The sequence below is a fragment of the Malaya genurostris genome, chromosome 3, assembly GCF_030247185.1.
Source record: "Malaya genurostris strain Urasoe2022 chromosome 3, Malgen_1.1, whole genome shotgun sequence".
NCBI classification, from domain to species: Eukaryota; Metazoa; Arthropoda; class Insecta; order Diptera; family Culicidae; genus Malaya; species Malaya genurostris.
In genome coordinates, this window is record NC_080572.1 from 229,902,010 (window position 1) to 229,929,593 (window position 27,584).

Below are 27,584 nucleotides of genomic sequence, written 5' to 3' on the forward strand. Positions count from 1 at the left end.
TATCTAAATATTAGTTTTTATTACCGATTTCCAAACTAAATCTGGCTAAGTCAACTAACAGATACATAAATCTAATAATGAGCAGCTACAAACCCTGCAATACAAATACAAACAGCCATAACCAATCTGGAGAGAAAATGAATTGTCTAGTATGTAATATCCCAAGTCCATTCCAAATGAACATGAAGTGTGATAACTAACGACTCGTCCTACAGGCCTTACTGAATAAAATTCACCGAAAAACAAGTTTAAAGAATTACTCTGCAACAAACCATCCGTCTATGTGTAGACTCAAATCCTGAATGCTATTATTGAATTTCCTTGAACCGGTTGCACCCTAATGGCTATTATTTATCTCGTACCTGATTGCTAGTTTTATGTCACAAATAATTGTGTAGGAATATTGTTTGAAGAAGTATATTAATCATTTCTAAACTGATCTACCGATCTCTTCTCCGAATGAGAAACTTTTCATTCACAACTAGCGACTTCAGGAATAAAAAATTCAGAAAATTAAAAAATCAACGTATTTATGTATTTTGTTTAGTGTATTCGAAATTGAGAGCACTCCTAGTTTAAATAGGGTTGAGAGCGAGAGAACTAATAAGTTTTTCTAAATTGTAATGTTCAAGTCTAATTGGTACAAACTTTGTTGAAGGCGCCAGGAGCTAATGCAAAGTAACGTAAACGGCATGAAACCGACAAACCTATTTTTAAGCCAATACAAACGGCTCTAAGTAGTTTAAATTTAGCTTGTTTGTCACGTTTCTTACTGTATTATTTGTTAGTACATAATTAGGCAGTCTTTGTTTTCTATCTTGATTTACTGTTGCAATGAATTATGAAGTAGCTTTTCCAAAAAACATTGCTTCTGTTAGTAATTGTGCAAGTGGTATTGTTTACTTGATGCACTCAATGGGAGTACTGGCCTTGCGCCTATTGACCTATGTTTCTATTGTTAGTAATTGGCTGTTTGTGGACAATCCTTTCCTGATGGTTACTCATCCCGTGTTGTGGTTGTGTCGCACCATGCTATCTGGCCAGAACTATACGTGGGACTTTAGCTGCTGTGTGCGTGGACCTAATTCACTACTGAACTAAATACAACATATGAAGTAAATTTTCCACGGAATTTGCAAATATCATTTTTCTGTTTCTTGTTGTTTCCTGGAAGAGAAAAAAAAATGTCAATGTATTGGATTTATGATTATGGATTTTATAGAGAAGAACAATAAGTAGTAGTTTTAGATAACAACTGCCACTTTGTGAAATTCGATGGTCTGTGGTAAAATTGAGTTAAATCATTATTCAACTAATGTTTCTTATCAGAAGAGAACGCCCTCAAATCAACACAACTTTTTACACTATTCAGTTGGGTGAAATCTTTGTGCCCCGTTCGCACCGAAAAAGTGGTTATTATTTCCAAAAATATTTACCAACAGAAATTTGGAAACCAACGAAAATGCAATTCGATGCTTTTAAGAACCAAATAGAGGTCGCGAAGAGCTCTTTCATGTGTTCTTCCATTTTAATAAACGAATCTACAACAGAATACTCTAAGTTCATAAGGCTTGTTGTGTTTTCGGTCTCGTTAGCCACACCATATTGACTGTAAACATGTAATGGCCCAGATATTCAAAAAATCAATTCTATTCAGCTAGCGTCAGTGATTTAATTCGCACCGTGTACTGTTCCACGGCCGGGCTTTTCCAGAATTCGCCCAGTGGAAAAATGGGTAAAACTTATTCGTGACTATCTCGAGTTGTACTAAACGCAACAATATAAATCTTTCTCCATGCTACCAGCAAAATGATCAGTAAAATCGGATTAAATTTTCAACTGTATGAGAGAAACATAAATAACTCAGAAATTTAGTTTTCTCACATTTTTGAAAACAATGAGGAAAACTCATCATACTTGCTTGCCTTTCTCGTACCCGCGACGACGGTTTTGAGGTTATCACGCACATGTCAGTCCCGATGTTCAACTGGACGACGTTTAAATGTGAATGATCGAAAATCGATCATTTTTTCTTGTGCTTTACATGGAACTGGACGTCGTGATAAGGATCTTCCACCGAAAGCAGCCACAACAGATCTTTTGCGTGGTATAAAACCACAAACGCTCAGGTCGCACGCTCATTCGCTTTTCGGATGTCGTGGCGAGCAGTTGCCTTCCCAACTAGCAGCAACAACAAACAGATTATCAGTAATCGTATTCAGTTTCTGAATACTATATCTGGAGTCGGGAACTGAATTTTGGATTGGATTCTAGAACCTGGAACTGATTTAGCCTAAGCAGCTTACGAAGTTCATGAATAGAATTCTAAGCAGTCCATTTTTTATGTAATTATCCACACTTGAAAGTTCGTGCAACGCAACCTTCATTTCAACCAAAGTGTGCCATAAAATCTCAATATATACAAATGAGCTAACGAATCGAAAGGGTTCTCACGGTTTGACATTTCTCGGTTGATTTTTCATTAGGGCGTATAAGCAAGTGCAAGTGACAGTTTCTCTTTGTTTACTTTCTCTTCTTTTAATTACCAAGCGGTTTCCACGTTTATTACTTAACTCTTTGCATAAAATGATACCTCAAACTTTCGACTTTCAAACAGAGTAGTAAAATCAAAGAAAATCTTTTTAATCACATCACAATAATCGAAAGAGAGAGTGATTAAGAAGAAACTGTCAATCGAGATTTGTATTATGAATGTGACGATGGGAACCAAGCAGTGCAACCAATTTATCATCATTGGTGCAAGTTTTACGGAGGACCGTTGATGTGCGCCAAAAAAAATCGTGACTGTCTTGTCTGGAAATTCGTTTGTGGTTCTACCAAAAGAACTAGTTCAGTTGAACCGTATGTTCCTCTGAAAAAAATCTAAGAACCATAAATTACATTTTCTAGTAAATAAATTCCATAATAGTGACTTCTTTTTAGCGTGTATTTGTAATCATTCTCTTTTGTGTACTTTTTTCAAAATAACGATCGTATCAAACTTTTAGAATATTCTTAGGATCTTCCAAAATACCTAGTTCTGTGTATACTCTCTTAAAGAATTCGGCTACTTCTATTTCCATTGAAAAGAACAGAGAACTATCATTATTTAATAAAGAACTCTTGTTCACTCATTCTTCTAGAAGAACTAGTTCTTTTGAACTGTTCACGAACGAATTGCCTATCTGTAGAGTACATTGTTCAGATTTTATGCAGTGAGAAAGTTCACGCGGGGACTTATGCTGTACTTTCAAGTTTTCAAATGTTAATGTGTACTTTTAAGCAGCAAGAAAGTGGATGATTTAAGTAATTGTGGAACTTTTGGTTGCTTGGGTAGTTTCAAACTTCAGCTTCACAGTTTAGTTCCAGATTACAGGTACAGGGAACGTACCATTTGAGCCAAATTGTTTTGATTCCTGATAAAATTATGTTCGGGATTCGAAATCAGAATTCTGATTTAGGATTTTAACTTCAGAATTCATGAACAAAACCTGAATTTTAGTGCAAACTTCATAACCAAAATTTGATTCCAAAATACAGTGTCAGAATTTATGCCCAGAATTTGGAACCTGCATGCTGGAGCTGTATTCTGGAACTAGATTTTGAAACTGAATTAAGTTCCTTTATTAAGGTTCGAAATTGAAGTTCAATTCTTAATTCAGAGCCTGTCGCAGATTTCGAATTCAGTCCTGATCAAGAATTTTCGTTCTGGTTTTTAGATACATAAATGATGGCGAAAAGCACTCAACGGTTGTCAACATCGGATGAATTCCGCAAATCGGTTCTTTTTAGAACCCTTTAAATATTCCCAAAGGATTATGCGAAGTTTACCTCTACTGAGTATCTAAATGTACAAAAAAAACACTGCATTTGCTCCGTGTTATTAAGTTGAATGGTAGAATATGTTTGTCGTCAATAAAACGAACTTTAGTATATTATAGTGTTGCAAAATTCACACAATCTACTAATACGAACGATCAACCATATTCGGAAGTGTGAAAGTTTAGTGAAAGTGTCAGGTTTATTCGTATTCATGTTCTCCAGTTCTGTCTATAACATTACCCACCCGCCTTTTTTGATTCAATGTTAATTTCGCGTGAATTATTCACTCATCAGTCTTTGGGTTATCGGACCTAAGTAAATTCAATTCGGAATAAAGTTGATGAATCAATTTTTTACAAAGTTCGATCCTACTAAAAAAAGATGGGAGGGTAATGTCAGAGACATAACTGGACGACGTGAATACGAATAAAACTGACATGCTTTGTCCACACACTAGGATATCGATAATTGCACGTACTAGTTGATTGATTGTGTGAATTTTACCAGCTTTCAATGCGTCACTTGCATAATGGTAACAGCACAATTATAAGGCGGAGCACACAAGAGCAAAAGTTACGGGGACAAAACCGATCATTCATAAATTTAAAGAATCCACAACAAATCGTTTTTAGCTATCTTGGATTTATAAATTTAAGTAAGGATTTAAGGAATTAATATGACATTAATTTAACTTACTGGCCAAACCCGTCTCGAAAATACAAATTGTATAGCGATTTGAAAAAAACCCGAATTTATGAATTCTAAATTATAAATTATTGATATCCATTCGCCAAGCGTGACCAAAAGGTATCTATAAATCCTTCAAAAAATCATGAGATATTGTAGATTATGGCCTTCCATGAAGCGGTTTCGTTGGTATTCGTTTTGTTTTTAGCGAAATGTTCACGAATCACGACGGCCTACTGCTTCTCTCATCATCATTCACAGACTCACGGCCACTTATGAAACGTTCGTGCCACTGACAAAACGACTGTTTTCTTCAGAGTATCGCTGCCGAAACAATATTCTAACATTTGCAATGTCGTCGCACCATTGAAACCGTTTTAACGCGAAATTTAATTCAAACTCGTCGTTGTAAATTCAATTCCATTTTGAAAATTGTACAAAATCGAGCACACGCAGAACCGCAGATGAACTCAATACAGCGTAACTTTTACAAATGTCCAGGTATAAACTGAGAATTTGACAAAATATCAATGGCAACATAAAAAAACATCTAATCGGGTGACTGAGAGCGCCACATTTGGGCGGTGATTTAGGGAACTTCTTGATCAAGGTAGTAGTCGAAATCAGATTGATGAAATATTGCCATCATGCCAAAGATTTTGATCTGTAACAAAGAATGAACAATTTCGCAATAGGTGAGAAAATCAATTATAGGAGCATTTTGGTTATAAATTGAACATATTTAGTGTCTGTCTTACTAGCAAACAAAACATGTCGCAAGCCCACTACACTGAAAATATTATGTATTTCTATGTGTAGATTCTGTACGATACGCTTTGTACGATTATCCGTTCAATTCATGCCGTTGAAATTTCGTGCGCCTTACTTTAGCACTAAATTTCACCTTAATGCTTGTTCATACCAAACATATAAGAAAAATTAAATTTGTCCTTATCACATACTACTGAAAATTTTAGTATAAACTACTGATCATATTCCCGATGATAGGGAGAAAAAATTATGTTGTTGCGTTGAACACAACAAGAGATATTCGCGATTGAATTCTACCCATTTTTGTACAGGATAAATTTTAAGAAGGCGCCCATAGTAAAATAAGTCGTACAAAAGTTTCTGTAATTAACATAATTCCTGCCTCATGCATTCAGAAATATTGTGATACATTTTTAGAAGCTTGAGATAACTAAAAACCTGAAATGTAGTAACACATAGGAATTAACGAGCATCAACTCATGACTCCTGTTTGCCTTTCTCAACTCCGGACGACGGTTTTAATGTAGTGAGCGATTCGACAACTGTTGAACTGCTGACTACAGTAAATAAGCGTGGTTTTATTTTTACCACAGGAAGCAGCTATGCAGACCGGTGTGTAAGAGTTTAAATGAGTAGCTAGATAAACCTCTACCTGGAAGGATTCTTTGCGTCAATAGGATCGTAGAACCAAATATAAATAATTTGTATTTGCTAGCATTATCCATCAGGGTGCCAAGAAAAGACTCATCTATAATTTCGTAAAGCAGTAGTGCCCAAATGATTAACCCCTTAACGCTCAAGGGAAATATGTTTCCCTTCTATAAAAATCGTTATAGATTCTTCAATTACTATTAAATCGAAGTTTTTTTACTGAATGTTAAAGAAAACTTATTTCCAACGCGACAAATGTGTTTCTGAACGAATAAGTAAAAAGAACTATCAATCTTTATTGCACTTAAAAGTTTGTGCAAAATGACGTATAGAAAATAGAACACATAATAAATGTGTTATGTGCAACGTCCATAAGTACATAAAATCGTTTCGTAGAATGCCATAACTAACTATTTATTTTACTAATCTGATAATTAAAGCAATAAAGTAAATTACGATATAATAAACCCAACTCTTCTTTTATTTATTTCTAAGAATCATATGGAAAAATATTTCTCATGAAATTATAGGAAACTTATGCACCCTACTATGTTTTTCTGGTTATATTCTCTTAATTTACACCTCCAATAGCTAAAATATTGTATTGTACTTATATATTTTGTCCTGCTCATTTTTTGGTCGTGAAAGGGTTAAGCACCTAAAAAAAGTTCCTATGCTAAATTGATCGCAGGGGTCACCATTGACCAATGTCCGATTTAGCGCAAAATTTCCGAGGGGACTACTTTGATGTGCTTAAACATTTGGGCACTATCGCACTACGAAATTATGGGCGATCTCACGTATGCAAGGTTGATGATTGCAAGAAGTTTATCTGTCAAAATACAAAAGAAACCCAATTTCCACTTGCAAAATCATTTATAACGTCATTTGTTCAAGCGTAAAGTTAATTTTAGTGTTAGAAAAAATCTGTTTTAATTCTGTTTCAAACGATGAAAATGTTCAGTTCCAATTTTAGCATGGGAGAAAATGTTATGTTGATCATTTTCAAATGATTTTATTCTTCGCGTACGTCATGAAATGTTACTTGAAAGACCGTACATGCGAAAAACGACCCAAATATGCGATAGTATGATGAGCATATTTGGGTCGTGAGCATTGATATTTGTCTACATATCATCTGATAAAATCAAAAATGATTACACGAAATAAAAGAAAATTAATTTTCTTTCATTTTCAAATGAAAAGTTCTTGTAACCAATCCTAAATCTCTACAATATAATTGAAATTATTTGAGTTCCCCATAAGAGCCCATGTAAAATTCAATCGTCATCCTAAGAAAGGTTCAAATAATGAAGATGGCACGTCAGGTAAAATTAGTTTTGCTTTAGATTGCCAATAGGCGACCCTTTTTATTGGCACTATCACTATCACCCTACTACCCATGAAATAGATGTGTACTCTAGGAATCGGCTGCAAAAGGTCAAACTCCATAAAAAGGATGTAATAATACACTTCAAGATAAATCTTGCATGCGGTCTTTTTAATGCGAATTTTCAGAGTTATGCGGTTTCCTTTCTGCGGTTTTTTTAATGCGAAGTTTCAGAGTTATGCGGTTTTTTATGCAAAGTTTCAGAGTTATGCAATTTTTTATGCGAATTTTCAGAGTTATGAGGTTTTTTTATGCGGTACGCAAACTCGCATAAAAAAAGACTTCAGTGTACTTTGCATTTTCTTAATTTTCAACCAAGCAATATGTGTGTGCCTCGAGGAAGCTGTTTTAGAAATGCATGCGAAATCTAGCGTTATCTGAAAAATCCAAATCCTAAAATTTTTTTCGGGATAACACTAAATATCTCGACGATTGGTGCATTTTTAAAACAAAAAAAGAAAACCGCCTAACTTTGAAAATTTGAATTAAAAAAAGACTTGATTGGAGAAGAAAAATCATTTTTTACATTATATATCAATTATGCAATTAAAAATTCGCTGTTAAATATGAAGTATATTGTTCAGAATCCGATTCTGAAGGTCATTTAGCTAAATAGAAATTTTCAATTGTATCAAAATGGACTGGAGTATCGAAGAGTAGAAGAATTTTCAAAATTTCCCAACAAAACAGACAGCATGCATAGACCTACGGAAAAGTCTGACGAGTCGTCGTCCTTCCATTAGGTAGGTCAACATTTCCTCCATTCCTTCATCCTCCATTGTGAACAATGAAGATGGGGACGACTGGCAATGGTGGCTAACATACTGTTGATGTGCGATTTTTATAAGCAGACTTTTTGACTAAAATATACTAAACTGTTATACGAATGACGATTGCCTTCATTGATAAAAACATTTATTTTGATATATTTGGAATTTTGCACTGTTATTTTTCGTATTTCGTTATATTTCGTTCTTTTGATTGGCATACATTTGTTTGGCATGATGTCTAAAAAAAATACATTTGGCATAATTGTTGTTTGGCATAATTTTCATTTGGTATAATTTTCATTTGGAATAATTTCAATTGTGCACATTTTCTTTAGATATTCTACTTGTTCTGGGAGTACTTTAAAAGGCTAAAACACTTGAATTACAGATTTTCCGATTAGTGCTCGATTCTTACATTCGATTTTTATGTGAATATCTTTGTTATATGTCTATCCAAAGGCGAAGCCGCCTTTAGATTTTTTTTTCTATTTTTAGACCACAACGAGGACAAGGCAACGCAGTCCGAGTTGTCCAATCACTAATCGGAAAACCTATAATCCAAGTGTTGTCAGGCCGTTATGTATTTTAACCTTTTAAATTACTCCCAGAATAAAGCGAATCAAAAGAAAATATGCACAATTGAAATTATGCCAAATGAAAATTATACCAAACAAAAGTAAATGAAACAGTATATCTTTTTTATTTTATGCCAAACGACATTATGCCAAACAGATTTATGCCAAACAAAAGTTATGCCAAACAAAATTCAGCCACATAACGTACACCCTTGATACTACATTCCTGTAGTGGAATTTGACCTTCTGTTTCAACAGACTTCGCAGCCGATTCAAAGTGTACATAACCATTGCATGACTGGTGTTACGATCCTACTGATACTACGAATCATTCCAGGTCGGGGCTTGAACATATGACAACTAGTTTGTAAGACCAGTGCCCTATGCATTAAACCGCCAACCCGAGACGTTTATATAAAATTCTCAATATAGGGACTTCATTGACAAACAGATCAAAGAGTCCAACAAGTGAACACTGAATGCAGTTATAGCCATAACAATTCAGCATATACAGCATTAACATATGGACTGTGTACAGTTCTCTTAGCGTCCTGGGTTTCAAATTCGTAGTTCGATTGTCTCACGAACATGCGCTTCATTGTTATTTCGAAAACCTTCTGATCTTTTGCGAAACCACACGCAAATTCCACTCAAGCCCAATACTCCCACCGGTCTCTCACACACTCACGTTCGCGCGGACAGGGAAGAGTTCGCACCATGTTACATCGGTCGCTACTTGGAAACGAGAAAATGGTCCTACCTTTCTGCTCTGGTTACAATTATGTACAAGTTTTTTGGTTTTTGGTTTCCTGCTATAAAGAAAACAAAATTGTTATTACAAACCAAAGTCTAAAATAAAACAAACCGTAATTTCGTTTTTCCAATTTCATGTTTATCTTTCATTCATTAATTTCTCTAAAACAGTCATCTATACAATTTGTTGCTCCATAATATAGTTTAGCATTGTTTTCTCCTTATTTGTTACTAATCTGGCTGTTCACTTGATACTCGTGTTTTTCATCACAAAACAATTTTACACGATCAGATACGTCCGTTTTTTTTTTTTCAACAGGAAAAAATAATAATAGTAAAATATTAGTATTTCTTCTCAATGCTCGACATTTGATTTTTATTCTTTTTAAAAATAGGCAAATATTCCATCGGTAGAAAAAATGTAAATCTCTATCTCTAAAACATGGACGATATTCTCGTATCTCGATATACAACTGTTTATCTCTCATTCACATGATTGCTTTCTCTGGCCTGGACCGTCTTTGTGTAATACACAGTTTGCAGAGCTCTCTTCCCTGTCCTGTCGCTTGAATCATTCTTCTTACGGTTCCTATTTAGTAGTGGGAGGATCCGTTAGGCAAAACATTTCCGATTTTGCGGGGATACCCCAGAAATTTACATAGCCAAAATGTTCGTAACAGTTTACAAAACAAAGCATCATTAGAGTAATTTCCTAAATAATTTATCACACATCATTTCAAAGAATTTTTCACCATAACTATGATCTGCGCACTTCATTTTTAGCAATTAGCCCCGAAAACTAAAAATTTTCATGAAAAAAAAGCACAAACAAATCAGTGCATGAATAAAAGTGTTTCAAAAGAATTTTTAGAACAAAAAAATAAACTGTGTGTTTATCCGATTTCTAACGATTGTAAGTGAATGGTGTCGACGACGGTCAGGTTATAAGTAATATCCGCACTAGTCTACCAACCATCTTACTAATAGTTTACCGAAATATTGGTTCCATCCAAGTCACACGCTTGGAATGAATTGCATCTTGAATATCGGAATAAACCGCTGTACTTTACATCGATTGCTTACGAGCCTGCGCACTACTAAAACGAATGTTTTACTTGTGTTTCATAATTCAACATTGATCACTTTGTCTACACGATTAATCATTTAACTTGGATAATGTTTTTCTTTTCACTTGATAAAATAAACGGTTTACATACTTCCAGTAGCTACTTGACCTACAATCTGTTGCATGCAAACGTCGCAGAAAGGATGACCGATCTGTGACTTGCAGTCTGGCTGGCTTTTTTTTCTCTTAGTTTTGTTTTATTTTGCATCACACGATCTATCTCGCTTGTTTGTTCTTACTAGGAGAACGGAAATTAATTGGAAAATAAAAACAACCACTTTGCGATGACCACCCCCCGCGTGTGGCAGGAGAGCATGAGACGCGCCAGTGGCAATGTAAGCATAAAGAAATTCGCAATTAAACACGATGCTGCTGATTACATATTTCTCGTGTACAGATACACACAGAGCACACCGATACAGACACCGGCGGCGATGGTAAAGATTAATGACCTGCGTTTTTTCGGCGACGCCGCCTTGCTTTCCACTTCCTTCTGTTTGCGTTTGATCTCGCGGATTTTCTCCTCCATCGCGGTTTGACGTTCGAGCCGTTTCCGGCGGCGCAACTCGACGTTGGGTGACCTGAAAAAAAAGATGAACGGGAAAGAATGTAAACTCGATTGTAGGATAACCATACAAATTATAAAGTCAGTTCGTAAGCTCTCTATAGAAAGGATATATGCATTTAAAGTCACGTAAATGAAATTAAGTTGGTAAGGATAGAAAGGTATTGATTTACTGGAGGAACAGTTTTTTGATCAGAGCTCTGGAGAGTCCGAGTGCTATGTACCACATTCAGTTCAGCTCGACGAGATCGAAAAATATCTGTCTAGAACAGTGGTTTTCAAACTTTTTTGGTCGTATGCCCACCAAGGAGAAAAAATTATTAAAATTCAGCAAGTTAATTGCAGTTAACTCGAGATCAAAAATAATTTGCTTCCCAACATTGGGTAAGCAAAACAACAACAAAATATCACATATCATTGCTCAACTGGAGAATTGAAGTTCTAGCGACTGGTAGAGACATGAAGTTTTTGAGTGCGAAATTTGATCACAGGGGATCAACTAAAATGTGAACTTAACCGACCGTGCACATTCAGATCAAATACCAAGTTCTTTGCTAGCCGGAAGTCTTCTGCGTTGTGTATCATAACATCCACAGTAGTTCAGTTGGCAGAGCGATTTTCCCGGATTAGAGAAGATTGCGGACGGATTTATAACTGTCTCTGAAAGTTTAAGACACCAGTTTTTGGATTTTATTGTTTTCATTTTATCAGCCATAATTTCAGACCGTGGGTAATGAAGAAAAATTCCGCATTTGGCGTGTTTTCTTGTGGCGTATGTGAACAACACTATGATTTTTTCAAGAGCTCGCTCAAAAGTAACTTTGCGAATCATTTCTAGTTCTGGTTTTACTTCTTGTGTGAGAGACGAAAATGAAAACATTTTAAATGAAATAGTTTATATGCGACTCTCAAGCGACGACTTTCCACAGGGGAAATTACGACAAAAAAAAGTTTTAGTGATCTTCGTGCTAAAGAACGTTTGAATCTTCGAGCCTATAAGAAGCAGAAACAACCAAAACGTAGTCCGAAACTGATCCTTCGATCAGGCCGAGGGTTCAAAAGCTGTACAATACGATTCTTGCTGGAAATTTGAGCTGCATAATCATGGACGACGAAACCTACGTGAAACTCGATTACAAATCCTTGCCGGGACCACAATATTATACGGTGCGAGAAGGGCAAGTGTTGAACCAGTCCGAGACATCGATTGAAGTCGAAAAATTTGGTAAGAAAGCTATGGTCTGGCAAGCAATTTTTAGCTGCGGTAAGATTTCGAAACCCTTCATCACCACTGCTTGAATGAACAGCAAAATATACATCAAGGAATGTTTACAAAATCGACTTCTACCCATGATTCGAAGCCACAAATATTCTGTTGTCTTCTGGCCAGATCTTGCTTCTTTCCACTACTCGAAATCAACGAAATCAATGGTATACTACCAAAAATGTTACTTTCGTCCCAAAAGACATGAATCCACCAAATTGCCCACAACTTCGACCAATGGAGAAATTTTGGGCATTAACGAAGACACATGTTAGGAAACATGTCTCGACAGCCGAAACCATTCAACAGTTCGAAAAAGATTGGAAAAAAGTGTCAAAACTTGTCGCCAAGAAGTCTGCACGGAATTTAATGAGGAACGTTCGCAAGAAGGTGCGCCATCTAGTCTACAATGGCTAAGTAGCAAATGATGAGAATAACATTCTGTTGTTGTAGTCTAATATTATCAGTATATCGAATAAAATTTGAATATCTAACACTTGTAAATTATTTACAGCGAAATCAAAGTACGTCCATACTTTCTCGGGCAGTCTTTAAATCTGAAGCAGGATTCTGGTGCTGGATTCAGGTTCCCAAACAAAATTTTTACTCAAAAAATTTGACAGAGATACTGGGAACGCACCAGAATCGTAACCTGGAACTTGGTCCTGATTTTAGATTCTGAACCAGAAGCTGTATTCAGAAACGTAATTCTAGAATTGGATTCTGGGTCAAAATTTTGAAGCATGATTAAGGACCTGATTTCTGGATCTGAGTTCTGGACCTGCGTTCTTACCTTGGATTCTGATTCTGTATTCTGAAACCAAGATTTGAATTCTAGGCCAGAATTCCGTACTATAATTGGAACTCAGAAACGGGACCTGAATTGAGTAACTTGACCTAACCTCTGAACATGAATTTGTGATCTGAGTGCAGAATCTGAATTCTGAACCTAAAACTGGGACTCAGATTCTGGACCAAAATTATTGAGAGATTTTTTACCTGAACCTGAAATCTGCATCTGGATTCTGGAATTTAATTTTCAACCTGGACTTGGACTTTGGTTCTGGGCCAGAATTCTAACCCCGGATCAGCTCCTGACAGTGTTTTTAAACCTGAATCTAGATCCTGAACCTTAGCTCTTCCCTTGAATTCTGGACTTGAATTTTGAACCTAGTTTCAGACCATGGACTTGGCTTCTTGAGTGAAAATCGAGATCCGAATTTTAGGCCTGCATTTTGAACCTGGGTTATAGACCTGAGCTCCTGACAGGAAGAGATAGGTTTTCTGGTGTTTTGGATATAAGCTCTGATCCCAGGCCTAGATTCTGACAGAAATTTTAGATCTGAACCTAAACCATGAAGGATACCAAACAATCTGCTGAAACCTTTTAAGGTAGAAACGAAAAAGATTCATACACTCCAGGAGGAACGATGGACTACTCTCACTATAGCTCTATATCACATTGAGTGAGAAACGATATAATATCCTTTAGTTTTAGCTCCGCATACACAGACTCAGCCATATATGGAGAACCAAAAACCCGCCTTCAATGCGGGACATATTAGATATCAGATAACATGAAGTTCCGATTATAGATTAAAGCTTGCTTCATTTAGAATTGGAACAAACTTTTGCTCATATTGTGGCGCCCCTGCTGGACGGATTTGGAAGTTCTTGGCGCCCACGTGTTGGGAATTTGGTCAGCTTCACGTATGATTTTTGACATTCCACCAATCGACTGTACTTTGTAAACAATCAACATGGAAGCCGAAAGAAGGGAAAAAGTTGTGCACAGTTATTTGGAAAATCCATTTTGGTCTGCATCTAGGCTAGCTAAACAGCTGAAATTGCCCAGAAATACCGTATGGCGCATTATCAAACGGTATAAAGAAACATTGACGACGATTCGGAAGCCTCAAGCCCTCGGAGTGGAACTGTCGACCGGAAACTGCGTGGTAAGATTTTGAAGACGATTAAGAGGAATCCTAATCTGTCGGACCGTGATTTGGCCAGAAAATTCGGTGCTGCCCATAGTACCGTGAGAAGAACTCGACTCCGGGAAGGAATCAAGTCGAATCGAGCTATCAAACAGCCAAATCGGACCATTAAACAGAATTGCAATATTAAGCTAAATGAACTGATTGGTTTATTTTCCAACCATATGGAAGATTTATTGATTAAAATCAGGGCAAGAAGCGCAGGAATTTGTTTTCACGCACACATTGTTAACATTACTCATACGCTTGCAAAGAGTGTTGCTCCTTAAGAAGAAAAAATACTACGCTATGCCCGGTCAACTGCTGCCTTCGACCGAGGAGGCCATGTTATGTATGTTGTGTGTTCGACACCAAAGCCATGTTGTGTATCTGGTGGGACCAAAAGGGTGTTGTGTACTATGAGCTGCCACAACCAAGAGATACTACGACGGACAATTGGTATAGGCTGCAATTGATACGTTTGAGCCGTGCATTACAAGAAGAATACAAGTAAAGACATCATAAAGTTATCCTCCTGCATGAAAATGCTCGGCTTCATGTCACGAAAGTTGTGAAAAAATATTTCGAAACGCTCAATTCTGCCGCACCCGCCGTATTCTTCTGACACTGTATCTTTTGATTACTGGTTGTTCCGACGGATGCAGCACGATCTGATAGGTAATCGGTTTACTTCTTTCGAGAAAATCGAAAACTGGCTTTAAACTTGAATCACATCAAAAGACGAGACGAAGTCTTGGCCTAAGTACATTCCTTTTGTGGAATTTGACCGTCTGTTTCAACGGACTTCGCAGTCGATTCTTAGCGTTCCGAATAATTGCATGGCTAGGTACTATGATCCTACTGACACTAAGAATTCTTCCAGGTCGGGGCATTAAACCGCCAACCCGATCTATTAGACGAATTTCCGGATTTAAAAAGAAACCATAAGTTAATTTCAGACGAAAAACAAAATACTTACAGTTCCCTTTCCGGGCTGGAAGCTCCCTCCTCGCCCGCACTATTTCCGTCAACTCCGTTCGGTACGGGTGGCAGTGTGCCATCGGCATCGAACGATTTCTCGCCACCTCGATTCGATTCCAACGTCGATGTGTTGCTGTTCACAGCCGTAGCCGTCGCGCTCGTTGTCGTCGTTGTCATCGTCGACGAGCTGGTTATCGTCGTTTCATCCAACACCGAACTTTCGATGTTATCACTGTTATCGTCCTCGTCGTCATCATCCTCATCGCTGTCGTTTTCCTCGATCAATTCGTCCACTTCACTGCTGCTACCGGAAGCGCCACTATCGTCCGAACCGAGCGCTTCATGTACCTTGTCAAGCGGACTATCCTTCGGTAACGGCGGCAACGGCCGGTCTTTACTAATCTCGTATTGCTTGCTCTTCTCCAGGTTCATCAGATTATTGACCATATCACGCTCCTGGCAACTGAGAAACTCTTCGTGGACACTTTCGCTGTTCGGAATCAGTGGCAGCGGCTTCTGGGTGATTGTCAGCGAGTGCGATCGAGGTGGTGGTAAGGGCGGTGGGGTGTCGTCATTTTCTGTATCCTGATCCGAGGTGGGTTGCACCACAACGGATAGTTCTTCGAAATCTTCGAATGACTGAAATTAAAAAATTGATCGGATCACCGTGCGGTGCAATCGAAGCAAATGTTCGCTTACTGAGTTATTCATTCGTTTCATACCCTCAATAATGGCTTGATATGAAAAGTATAATTGATCCACAGTTTGAATGAGTCCCATTCGATACTGTCGCAGTTCCAGGAGTACATTCTGAACCGATACTTTATCCTCGCCTTCTTTGTCAATCTATTAAAGCAATCATATCAACATGTTTATTTCTGCATCCGAAAATTATAGCCCAATAACTTACCAAAACAAGGCAGCAATCTACCAAGCAGAAGGTACCGGACCGGCCGATTCCCGCACTGCAGTGGATGATAGGTGGTCCCACGTCTTTATCCAGCGCTCCGGAATCACGAACATCTTTTAAAAACTGTAGAAATGCAACTGGTGAACTCGGAATGCCAAAGTCTGGCCACGTTGTGTAATGGAACTGCACTACTTCACGCGATTTGTTCGATTCTAAATCTGTTAACCTATGATAGATAGATACAACAAAAGTTAAATTAACAAAATATCGACCGCTTCAATAACTTCACGCTTGACGGCAGGCTGCATTTCTTACAAACTTTATCGCTCATACCGATTCACTCAATCGTACGAATCGCACAATCTGAACCGCAATTAAAATGCCACAACGTATGCGTGCGGCGATCTCCACAGCACTGCCCCTGAACTTACCGAAACGTTCGCTTGCAGAAATTTTTGTACTCGATACACTTCAAGTATTCGATTGCCAGCTGTACTTCCGGCAGTTCCAGTTTGTGATCCTCGCCGATTTTCTCCGGCCAGTAGAGATGGCATTTGATCTGTTTCTTCTCGATCAGTTTGTTCAACATCAGAATGGCCCGTGAATTGTACTCCCAAACCATCAGCCAAAAGTGACCGACAGTCAGCGGCAGTGGACCCTGGCAGAGGATGTACGTCCGATCGGCCCGTTCCAGCTGGACGGGAAGAAAAATTATGTTTTAATGTCCATGGTGGTATTTTACGAATCACACTTACCTTGACCAAATTTGCATTGATGTAATCAGTCTCGCCACGTTTCAGCACTATCCGGGAATGGTCGTAGGGGGACACATCGCGATATCGGTTCAGCCGTCGGTTGTCCATCTTTTTTGATTCGTTGGTGCAGAAATCCTTCTGGCGTGCTTCCTGTTCGCTTTTTTCGCGGATATCCTGCAATCGAACAAGGTCAAACAGTGGATTAAAATTTAATCAAACCATCAAAACGGAACGGAAACGACCGAAAAAAAATAAATAAAATCGAAACAACTCTTCAATGTGTCGCGGAATAATCATAATAGTTTGGACGAACAAAAAAAAAACAACAGTACAAAACGGCAAGTGTCAATTCAATCAAATTTGGATTGTAGATATTCCGTTATAGCAGCACACGTTTCCTTTCAGCTTCGGTTCCGAAACCATGGTTTTATTGGTTCAGTTGTCTGCCCGATTCGACGAAACGTCGGTGATACCATGATTTAGTCGGTGTCAATGTAGTAATGTAAAAGGGTCGGGGGATAGTTGCAGAATGCGGGGGAGTAACGGAGGGCTCGTATTGCTGTCTGTCCACCATTCATACTATTCCGGCACGTCAACCAGCAGTGCGCAAAGCCGTATCAGGGCGGTACGTCTAGTTACAGTGTTCGCTTTGCTTTAGTGCCAGTGTTCTCATTGTGCCATGCAAAATTGCAACACAGTTTCAGTTCCTTTCTCTCCTTTCGTTCCTCCGAATTCGCTGGTGTTGTTGTTTCAGTTCAACTCGTTATACGTTTACCCAGAACTGCACTCTCGCACAGTGGACTATCAAGCGTAGAATTATTTCATCGTAAGTTTGTAATTGTCGCTTTTCATACTTAGACACGGGAGGCAGGAATGAACGTTCCAGCAGTGAAGCGGGAATTGAGGTTTCGTTTATAAATACTCGCTATACTGTTCAGCAAGGTTATCCAAGCGAATCAAGTCGCTCTCGTTTTATTCAGATCCACGCGTTGAACCATTTGTTTTTTTTAACGGGAGTACAATACAATTTCAGCATCTACGAACATCCTTCCGGGAAGCTAATCTAAAGACCGTGTATCGGAAATTATTTTAATTGAATATGACTAACTACAATACGGGTATGAACATCCACTATGTTTACCAAAGGTGGTTGGATTAACTTACTACCATATTGTAACTAAATTCATCTATCTATCTCTATTTGAACCCTGAGTAAATGTGAAAAACTTTTCAATATATCATTGCGATCAAGCCAATCTATTAGTTGTAAGAATGATGTGATTAGTAAATTATTGAATTCTTGTGAGATTTGTGAGTAAGAAAATGAAAGTGAGAAGATGAATGCTTAAGTTGTGTTACGGCCGAAAATTGGTCAAATAGGGTAACGGCTCCCTATTTCATCTGAGCCTCCCTATTTCATCTGAGCTCCTATTTCCATCTCATCCCGTCACCTCATTACTTTGAACATGAATAATATTTTACAACCTACCTGAACCAAACTTTGAAATGTTCTGAAATAATTATAAAAGCTATTGTCACACTCTCCTATTGAAAGAAATGGTTTTAAATTCTTCGGTGATCGTTTTTTTTTCATTTAAAATAAACTCACTTTTCAATTTAGGACACATTTTCGACTTAAGATTTACAGTTCGTCTTGTATCTGATTATCTACTAATTGATTCGTCTCAAAATATGATCACTATTTCGCACAATTACACTACTATTTAATGCTGGATGACGTCATAATTAGTAATGTTCACTTACCACTTTTTTGATTAACGATTAAAAACTTCAAAAATTACCCGACAAGCAATAAAGGTCTTCAAGAATATGAGATGAAAGTTTTTCACTTAGTTCACTTGATTGCACTTTGTTTTCATCTCACTTGGTTTCGCAAAATTGCCAATTTATCTCATAATGTTACAAAACAAATTTTTGATTTTTGTGTAGGAAAAATTCTAAACCTACTTGTATTGTGTAATGGGGAGAAGGAACTTATATACTAACTTACTAACTAATACAGAGAGCGAATCGATTCAATTGAAGATTCCATCGATTTTTGTCGGATAATCTGCTCTATCTGTTTTCACTAATAAAATGGTGTTATAAAATGGTGTTATAAAATGGTGTTATTCACAGTTCGTGCTCGCATCTCATCAGACGCAGTCGACAATTGCTTACGGTCGAGACGATAGAAACAAAGACAATACAGTGTAGTGAACAATAGAGTGTACGAAGTGGGTAAATACGATTTAACAAAGCCTGAAAGTTGGCCTACAAGGCCAAATTCAATTTGTATTGATTTCAAGCGCTGGAAAGTTAGACCAGCAGCAACCGAAATTAAAATCTTGCTTAAGGAACGAATGCATCTAAACGTTAATGATGTAAGTGAGATTCAATTCAACAAGGCGTCTAACTGTGTGTACATTATGTTCAAACGTGAAAGAGATGCAATTGCATTTGCTTCGGTTAATAACGGGGTGCACAGTGTTGATCATGACAATGTTAAATATAAAATCCCTGTGTACATGGTGGACAATGCCATAGAAGTACGCGTGCATGACCTTCCCCCGCAGACGAGCGAGGGGTATGTTCGGGAAAGTGTCGCAGTACGGTGAAGTTCTTTCCATCAAAAGGGAAGCATGGCGGAATTTTTTTCCGGGTATCCGGAATGGCGTTCGAGTGGTACGTATGCAACTACGTAAAGCAATTCCATCTTACATCATTTGTGATCAAGACGGGATACATCCGTGTAAAACGCTGATTACGTATGAAAATCAACTGGTTACATGTCAGTTTTGTGAACAACCTGCACACTACGGCAAACCTTGCACTGAAACTGCAAAAAGGACATCTTCAAACAAAACTAAGGACAACCGCCCAACAACGGAAACTAGTGAGCGCAGCACTCCTGTTGTACCATCAAACCCACCAGCAACTGCAATTAATGCACAACAAGGCGCGTCTACAGCAACTAACAGCCAACCTAAGAATGCGAATTACAAGGAAAACGAAGAAAAACCGGAAACCAACAACGATACCATCGATGCGGCAATGGAGGACGAGACGAGCCACGAACAAAGTGCCCCCCACTCATCGCAAGATAAAAATGGAAGCTCCTCTCCGCCTAAAAAAAGGGTGACAACGAGATCCAACGGTAAAAAAATGATTTTATCTAATAAAAACATGGGTCATTCGGCCACGTAAAGCTTGTACGCAAATTGGCCTGAATAAAAAATTTTTATTAAAAACAAATGGTGTTATTCATAATCAATTATCTGCATAAAAGATTTCCACTTTAACATGTGATTTGTCCGTTGATTAATAAACTTTTAAAGAATCACTGCATTCAAATACTAATAGATACTCATCAGAGAGAAAAGTCTAATTTTTACTTCTCACTTTTTATGAACCTGTACAAATCTGTATTAAATTTAGGAAATCTGTATAAAATCTGTTCATTGATTTAAATCAGTATGCGAACGCAAAAATCTATACAATACAGATAAATCTGTATAAATGGCGTCTCTGGCTCTGTATTTTATTTTAAGAAGGGCTAATGCCTAAATAGTAACAATTCCGTTTTTGGTTTTATTTAAAGTTCACCAAATTAATTTTGCAATAAAATTTTAAATTCAAAGCGAAAGGTAACGGAAACGACTGTTACCTTTCGCTTTAATGTTTTAAACGTTGAAATGATTACAAACTGGTTCTAAAAATATCGTGTGTTGTCTTATAGTTGGCATTGAGCCGTTTTTAAGAAGAATTCTGGCATTTTGAACTTGAGAGTGTAATAGTGGAATATCTTGTTTTGATTGCTGTCGCCATTACTAAGTTATAGGATGAATAAAGGACCAACGATAGGGTGGATAAAAATCCTTTGAGATGAAATTAGGAGCAGAGTAGTGAACACATCATGAGTGTTTTTAGCTTTTTCATGAATATTAGTAATTTTTAAAAAAATGTGAATCAATTCTCAACGTGGAGCAAGGCGAATGAAGCAGTAATATGAACAAGTTATAGTGATTTTAGCTTGAGCTCGAGCGACCACCCCTGGTTGCTACTCCGTTACTGATCGGGATTAGCTGAAATTGCACAGGGAATTTCTAGATGATACGACCTGGGACTGGTAAATCATCCTTCAATGTACATCTTCTGGTAATCCCAGAATTCATTGATCAGTAACGGCGCCGGCCAGGCCCGAACGTAGATCGTCTAAGAAATGGGAAGGGATGTTAGTCCAACACTTGTTGTTACTAGAGGCCGTATATACTACTGCGCACTCCACAAGTGTCACGGGAGAAGGATATTTGTTAGTAAAAATTTCAGTATTGGTATTATTCGCGCGTGACTCAGTATGTTCCGGTTTCAAGATGTTCGGATGCACTACTAAACTTATTGACTTCCCGAGTGAACGTTTCAACAATATCCTATATTGAAGTCCCGGCAAGTCTTGATTCACAGCTATTGTTCGAGGAAACTGAAGAAAAATTTGCAATACTATCGCGTAAAGAATAAAAACTTCCCCATTTTTATAACTGAAATTACGTGATACAAAATAAACGAGTGAATAGGATTTAGACAAAATAGTTGATTCATTGCATTGACATATTCTAAACAGTTGTTATAAAATCATTTAAAATCACCAAATAAAGGTCAACAGATTTCACGCGCGTCTTTATTTATTATTTATTATTATTATTTCCGCTTTATTATTTTAATTACTTATTAAAATTATTAATTGGTTATATCGGTTGATCTGGGCAGCCGGCTACCGAGAAAAATATTAATTTATTGTTTGAAATATTAATATCAAGTGTTTTTTACTACGTGTTCAATATATCGATATATGTTATCTCTGTTATTAACTTTGTAATATCAAAGGATTTGCGCAATAGTTATAGATTATTTATTTATTTATCATTCAATTTATAATCCTGACAGACAATCAATAACATGGAGGAAGAAAACATCCCAAATAAAACTTTTTTTCGAAGTTAGACGGAAATTGATAGGTTGAATGAAGAGATAATTTAGTAAAATAGAATTTAGTAAAATAGAAAGTAGTAAATCAGAAGTGAAACATTGAAAATATCTGATAACTAAAAGGAACAAGAAACTCCTGCAGTTGTCGCCTTTTACGACATGGAAGCAGGAACCCAGTGGATCTATTCTTGGTTCATTTTTTTTTTCGCCGGATTCCACACGGCATCTAGGCTGGTACGGAGAGAGCTAATAGGTACTATCAATCTCCTAGTGGACCACAGCCCCTCCGTGTTTAAGATGAAAAAGATTTGGTGACAAATTAGAAAATGGTAATGAATGATCATCTCGTAATCTTTCAGGTATGCGCAAAAATTTTATGCTTCCAATTCGATCATTGATTTACTTCCAGCAGACTGTTTTACTTCCAGCTGTTTGATACCGATGATGATGTTCATGCATTAGCAATAAAACGTCATAAAGCAATAAATTTATAAAAGTAACAGGAGCGAAGGGTTTCAAACACACAGAACGCGCTACGATTGAATGGCGCGTTTGAATTGCCGTCGCAAAATTCCAATTCCCAGCGGTTGATGCACCCAAGCTTATATAAATTGACTAAAATTATCAGTGCATAACTTTAGCTCAACCGTTTGAAGACATCATCTTTCAATACTCATTTTAGGTAAATTTAATAATTTCGCTAATTTACTCGCCCCTCCTGGCGCTTTTTGCTGATTAAAAACGTTTTTCTACATCAATCATTTCCGTTCGAATCAGAGGTTTTTTTTAGAATTTAGATCTTTACTGATCTCGACTTGACATTATCATACAAAAATCAAAATCACTTAGAGATCAGCTCAGTTCTGATTTCGTAATGATAATTTATTCTTTGGTTAAGATCACTTGAAATCAGCAGTGATCGGTAGTTTTCCCAGCCCTAATGATATTACATGTCAATATAAAATACTGTTTTTATTTTAACAACGATATTTATTTCATGAATCTAATTTCAAATAGATCTTGACGTATATCAGTAAGTACATTTTGATTATTTTCTTAAATCAATAACATTGTTCGAATTGATTCAACTATTTTCAATGTCTAATACAATTTATTTTTCAACTAACAGAATTTTGTTTCAATAACAACACCAGTTATTTCAACTAAAATATTTGTTGAAATTGAAAGGTATGTGTCCTCACTAATTGACAGCATTTTTTTTTTCAAACTGTTAAATTAGTTGTTTCAACCATCGTTTCTACTAATCTAAAAACAAAAATGACAGTTTAGTTAAAACAACAATCGATTAGTTGTACCAAATTTCAACCAATCGAATTCAGAAAATCAACTAATATTCTGGTTAAAGTGGGATCGCGGGGTGTTCCGTGTATGAACATGAACTTAGCAAAGCACCTATCGTCGATGATAACGCAAATACTTTGAGATCTCTTCTTACGCGGGGGATGCGTATCGCGTAAAATAAACCGCGTAACTTCAGAAATTCGCTTAAAAAACGCAAAACTTAAGAATTTTTTTATGCTAAATATCTTAGTAATACGTGAAACGTCCAGATCTAGTATAATAATTTTTTTTTTAAATCGACTTAAAAAAATTTTGAGTTTTCCAAAATCGAAATTTTTTTTATGCCAAATAACTTTGGAAATCCACGTAGAAAAAAAACGCAAAATTAAAGAAATTTTCGTTTGATACCAAATGTCTTAAAAATGCATGAAACGTCCAGATCTGGTGTAATCTCAAAAAAATATTTAAAAAATCGAAGAAATAAATATTTAAGAAATTTTGAGATTTCCGAAATTTAATTTCAAATGTTTCAGAAATGCAAAAAACGTCCAGATCTGGTGTAAGCCAAAAAATAAATTTTTTTTTAAGAAAAAATCTACTGGGATTTACAGAATTTGAGACCGCGTAACTTCGACTCAGCTCGACGAAGTGAGCAAATTTCTGTGTGTGTATCTGTATGTGTGTGTATGTCTGTGTATGTATGTGTGTATGTAACAAAAATGTGCACTCGATTTTCTCGGAGATGGCTTGACCGATTTTCACAAACTTATGTCGTTTTCGCTTGATGCCAAACCTAACCCAGTTTCCACCCTAACTGCTGTCAAACCGTTTGTTTGAAGTCAGTTTCGAACCTAGTTTCAACGTTGTTGAACTGAAAATCGAGTCAGTTTCCAACCTGGTTTTTAAATCAGTTTTACTCAAACCCCCGTTGCTAAGTGCGAAATCAACACAGTTTCGTGAAAAGTGTTTGTTTGATGAAACTACCCTGGGTCAGTTTCAGTTTTATCAAGCGAAAACGACATTAGATTCAAATGAACTCTTGGTCCCATAGGTTGCTATTGAATTTTACCCGTATCGGACTTTCGATTCGAGAGTAACGAGGTAAAAGAAGATAATTAGTTGAGCGATCTTATTAGTTGCTATTGAATTTCAGCTAGATCCAACTTCCAGTTCGGGAGTTACGGGGTAAAATGCACGTTTCATCAATTTTTTCAGAGACCGCTCATCCAATTTTCACAAGCGTAGATTCAAATGAAAGGTCTCACAACCCCATCTAATCCTACCAAATTTTATCCGGATACGACTTCCGGTTCCGGAATTAAAAACTGATAGGTATAATTTGATTTTCAGGGAAGTGTTTTTGTACATGACACGGAAAAATTCAATCAAATACATTCAAATAGCCGTATAATTCTTGAATTGCACCAAGTTTTCTTAGAGATAGCTGAACCGATTTTTACAAGCTTAGATTCAAATGAAAGGTCTTGTGATTCCATGCCAAATTTTGATTCGATAGGACTTCCGGTTCCGGAGTTATGGGGTAAAAAGTGCAAAAAACGAAAATATGTGAACTAATTTTTCTCAAAGATTGAATAACCAATTATTACGATTAGATTTAAATTAAAGGTCTTATAATTATGTACAAAACTTCTGAATTTCGTCTGGATCCGACCTTCGGTTTCGGAATTATAGGGTAAAGTGTGTTAAAAGATGTATACCATCACTTGAATGGGAGAAACAAACACTTGAAGTATTTTCTAAACTGGCCTCAAAACTACTCCATTCGATAGTCATTATCAGTAGACGGCCACAAAAACTGATTCCGACTATCATGGTTCCCGGTTTCCGATTCCGGAGGCACCGGAAATAGTGGTCATATGTTTTTCCAAATGAATCTCACTCACTTTTCTAAGCGATGGTTTGACCGATTTTCACAAACTTAGATTCAAATGAAATTTATCCGGATCTGACATTCGGTTCCGGAATTATAGGATTTTAAGTCAGTTTCGAACCTAGTTTCAACGTTGTTGAACTGAAAATCGAGTTAGTTTCGAACCTGCTTTTTATATAAGGTTTGCTCGAACCCCCGTTGCTAAGTGCGAACCCAACACAGTTTCGTGAAAAGTGTTTGTTTGATGAAACAACCTGGGTCAGTTTCAGTTTTCTCAAACGAAAACGACATGAAAAGGAAATGACAGAAATCATGGCCGACTATAATTTTTTTCCGGCTGTGATGTTTGCATTATTATTATTCTACGTAGGATCCATCCAAACACAAGCCTTCGAATTCGATCATTTTATTTGTCGCTATTCAATTTGGTGTTTTTCGTGATGGAAAATGGTTTCTAGAAGGTGTGACGTCTCATCTTTCCAGTAAGCATTAACCAACGCACTCAGCAATGAATCACATTGTTTATGTTTCAATTTCGCCTCGATAAGCTTTGCCTATTACGCACTATTTAATGGGATTTTTTTTCAATCAACAAGGGTTAAATGTGGAAATAGTCCGTACACCGGAATGAAATCATTATTAACGTTTACCAGTTACCAGTGACCACCAGACGGAACATGAGTCCTAGAAAATGTGCGAAATTATGAAGACATTCTACATACAATGGAATCGGATTGCCGGTTTTATCAAATAAATCGGCCTTTGCACAACGCGACTGTTTTCCACCGGAATATGTAAACGGGTATGTACAGCAAAAAGCATCGATCCTATCCTTAGCTTATGTTACATTTCACACATAAACAAATTGTCTACCCTGATAATGAGAATAACATTTTGCCATATCAAAAACATCGGTACCAAACGCATCGAATTTTTCGAACCAGTACTGAGAATTACTTTACATAAAAGACCATTCAATTGTCCTTGCCTCTAGGTATCCTTCATTCGCCGAGTCTCATTCAATAATTTACAACAGCCTGTGACTAATCATTTACTCTCGGTTGTATTTATCCGTGACACACAGAGCAACTACACGACAGGACCGGAGCTGGCTGCTAGGTTCGAGTTTATACCTACAGCTGAGACAAAACGAGCGAGTTGATTGTTCGATTGAGGGCAGCAAACCAAGCGGCCACTCTGTCGGCGGCATTTACATGTGTGGGCGAATAACATTAAAAACACACGTTCTAAAGCAAAGAAAAACGCTCACCTGATAAACCGAACACCAGCCATTGCGGGATTCGATTTCGTTATATTCTGCCACGATACTGTTCGTCCCGTTGTTGCTGTTGCTACTGTTTGTGGTGCTACTGCTGGTTGTATTATTCGAACTCATTCTAACTCGATTTCCAGGAAATCAACGCCTACCACTGAATTCCAAAAACTATTTTTTTTGTCGCTGCTCGACTTCTCCCGTGGCTCCGCAGAAGAAAGGTTTAAAACACTTTCCCAGCTTCTGAATTCAGCGAGAACTTTCATACATGAAAAGGAATTTAATTGAAAACCAAAAAACACAGCTCACACTCTGCAACTTGGAATGCTATATTTTTGGTGCATCAATTCGATCACTCCCAGTTTGCACCGAAAATCTTCTTACTCTTCTTTTTTCTTCGTCTGCTCGATTATTTCTCCAGAAAAAAAAAATGCACACTTTTCGCTGAAGCCACCAATTTCACATAATTCAACAGCGGCGAGTAAACCAAATCGCAAATATAATCCACGTTCTATTAAGACTTTTTCCTGCTCAATGGACCTTTATTCCATTCGCCGATTACAATGGACCGCGCGATGATGGCTGATTTAAAACGAAAAAAGTCTACTTCTGATCCGCAACTACGCGACTGTTCGACGACGACGGCGATTGGCTTTTGATGATGAACAGGGATCGGGGTGATCACACACACAGTCATATAAATAAAAAAAAACATAAGGGTAAATGTCAAAAGTGACAGCTCATATATAACCTAGTCGAAAAGTGAGTAGAAACAACAAACTCGTCATGAAACCCCTCGGGCTAACTACACGGAACCAGAAAAGTAATCGTTTATAAATAGAATGGTTGTATTTTATCATACACTCAGGCAAAAAATATATGGAATTTCATAATGATTTCGTATGGTTTTTAGCCACAAGAATATCGTAAGCGAATCATAAGGCCGCCTTATGAAATCACGAAAATTGGAATTCCAATAAAACGCCTTATGAAATTCATACGAACTTTTTAGGAATATTGTGCGAAATTTCTATAACAAACATAACTTCTCTCATATATTGTGGAGTTCATATGTTGTTCGTATGAAAACTATTATAGTGATAGATGAGATGTATGTTGCAGAGGTATATTGTTCA

At 37.1% G+C, this 27,584-nt stretch overlaps 1 protein-coding gene across 2 annotated transcripts; it reads right to left on the reverse strand.

Moving 5' to 3' along the window:
• LOC131434890 (tyrosine-protein phosphatase non-receptor type 61F) lies at nt 1–27,111 on the reverse strand. 2 transcript variants are annotated; one of them, XM_058602133.1, is made up of 8 exons: nt 26,446–27,111; nt 16,997–17,170; nt 16,673–16,935; nt 16,242–16,467; nt 16,031–16,177; nt 15,330–15,970; nt 10,998–11,126; nt 1–1,167 (listed from the first exon to the last, which is right to left on the reverse strand). In XM_058602133.1, the coding sequence occupies exons 1-8, from the start codon at nt 26,569–26,571 to the stop codon at nt 1,143–1,145; spliced, it is 1,731 nt and encodes a 576-aa protein (XP_058458116.1). In that variant the 5' UTR covers nt 26,572–27,111; the 3' UTR covers nt 1–1,142. The 2 variants fall into 2 exon arrangements, with proteins under 2 accessions (XP_058458116.1, XP_058458115.1); XM_058602132.1 differs by lacking the exon at nt 1–1,167 and having other exon boundaries at nt 9,537–11,126.
• Nucleotides 27,112–27,584: the final 473 nt, after the last annotated feature.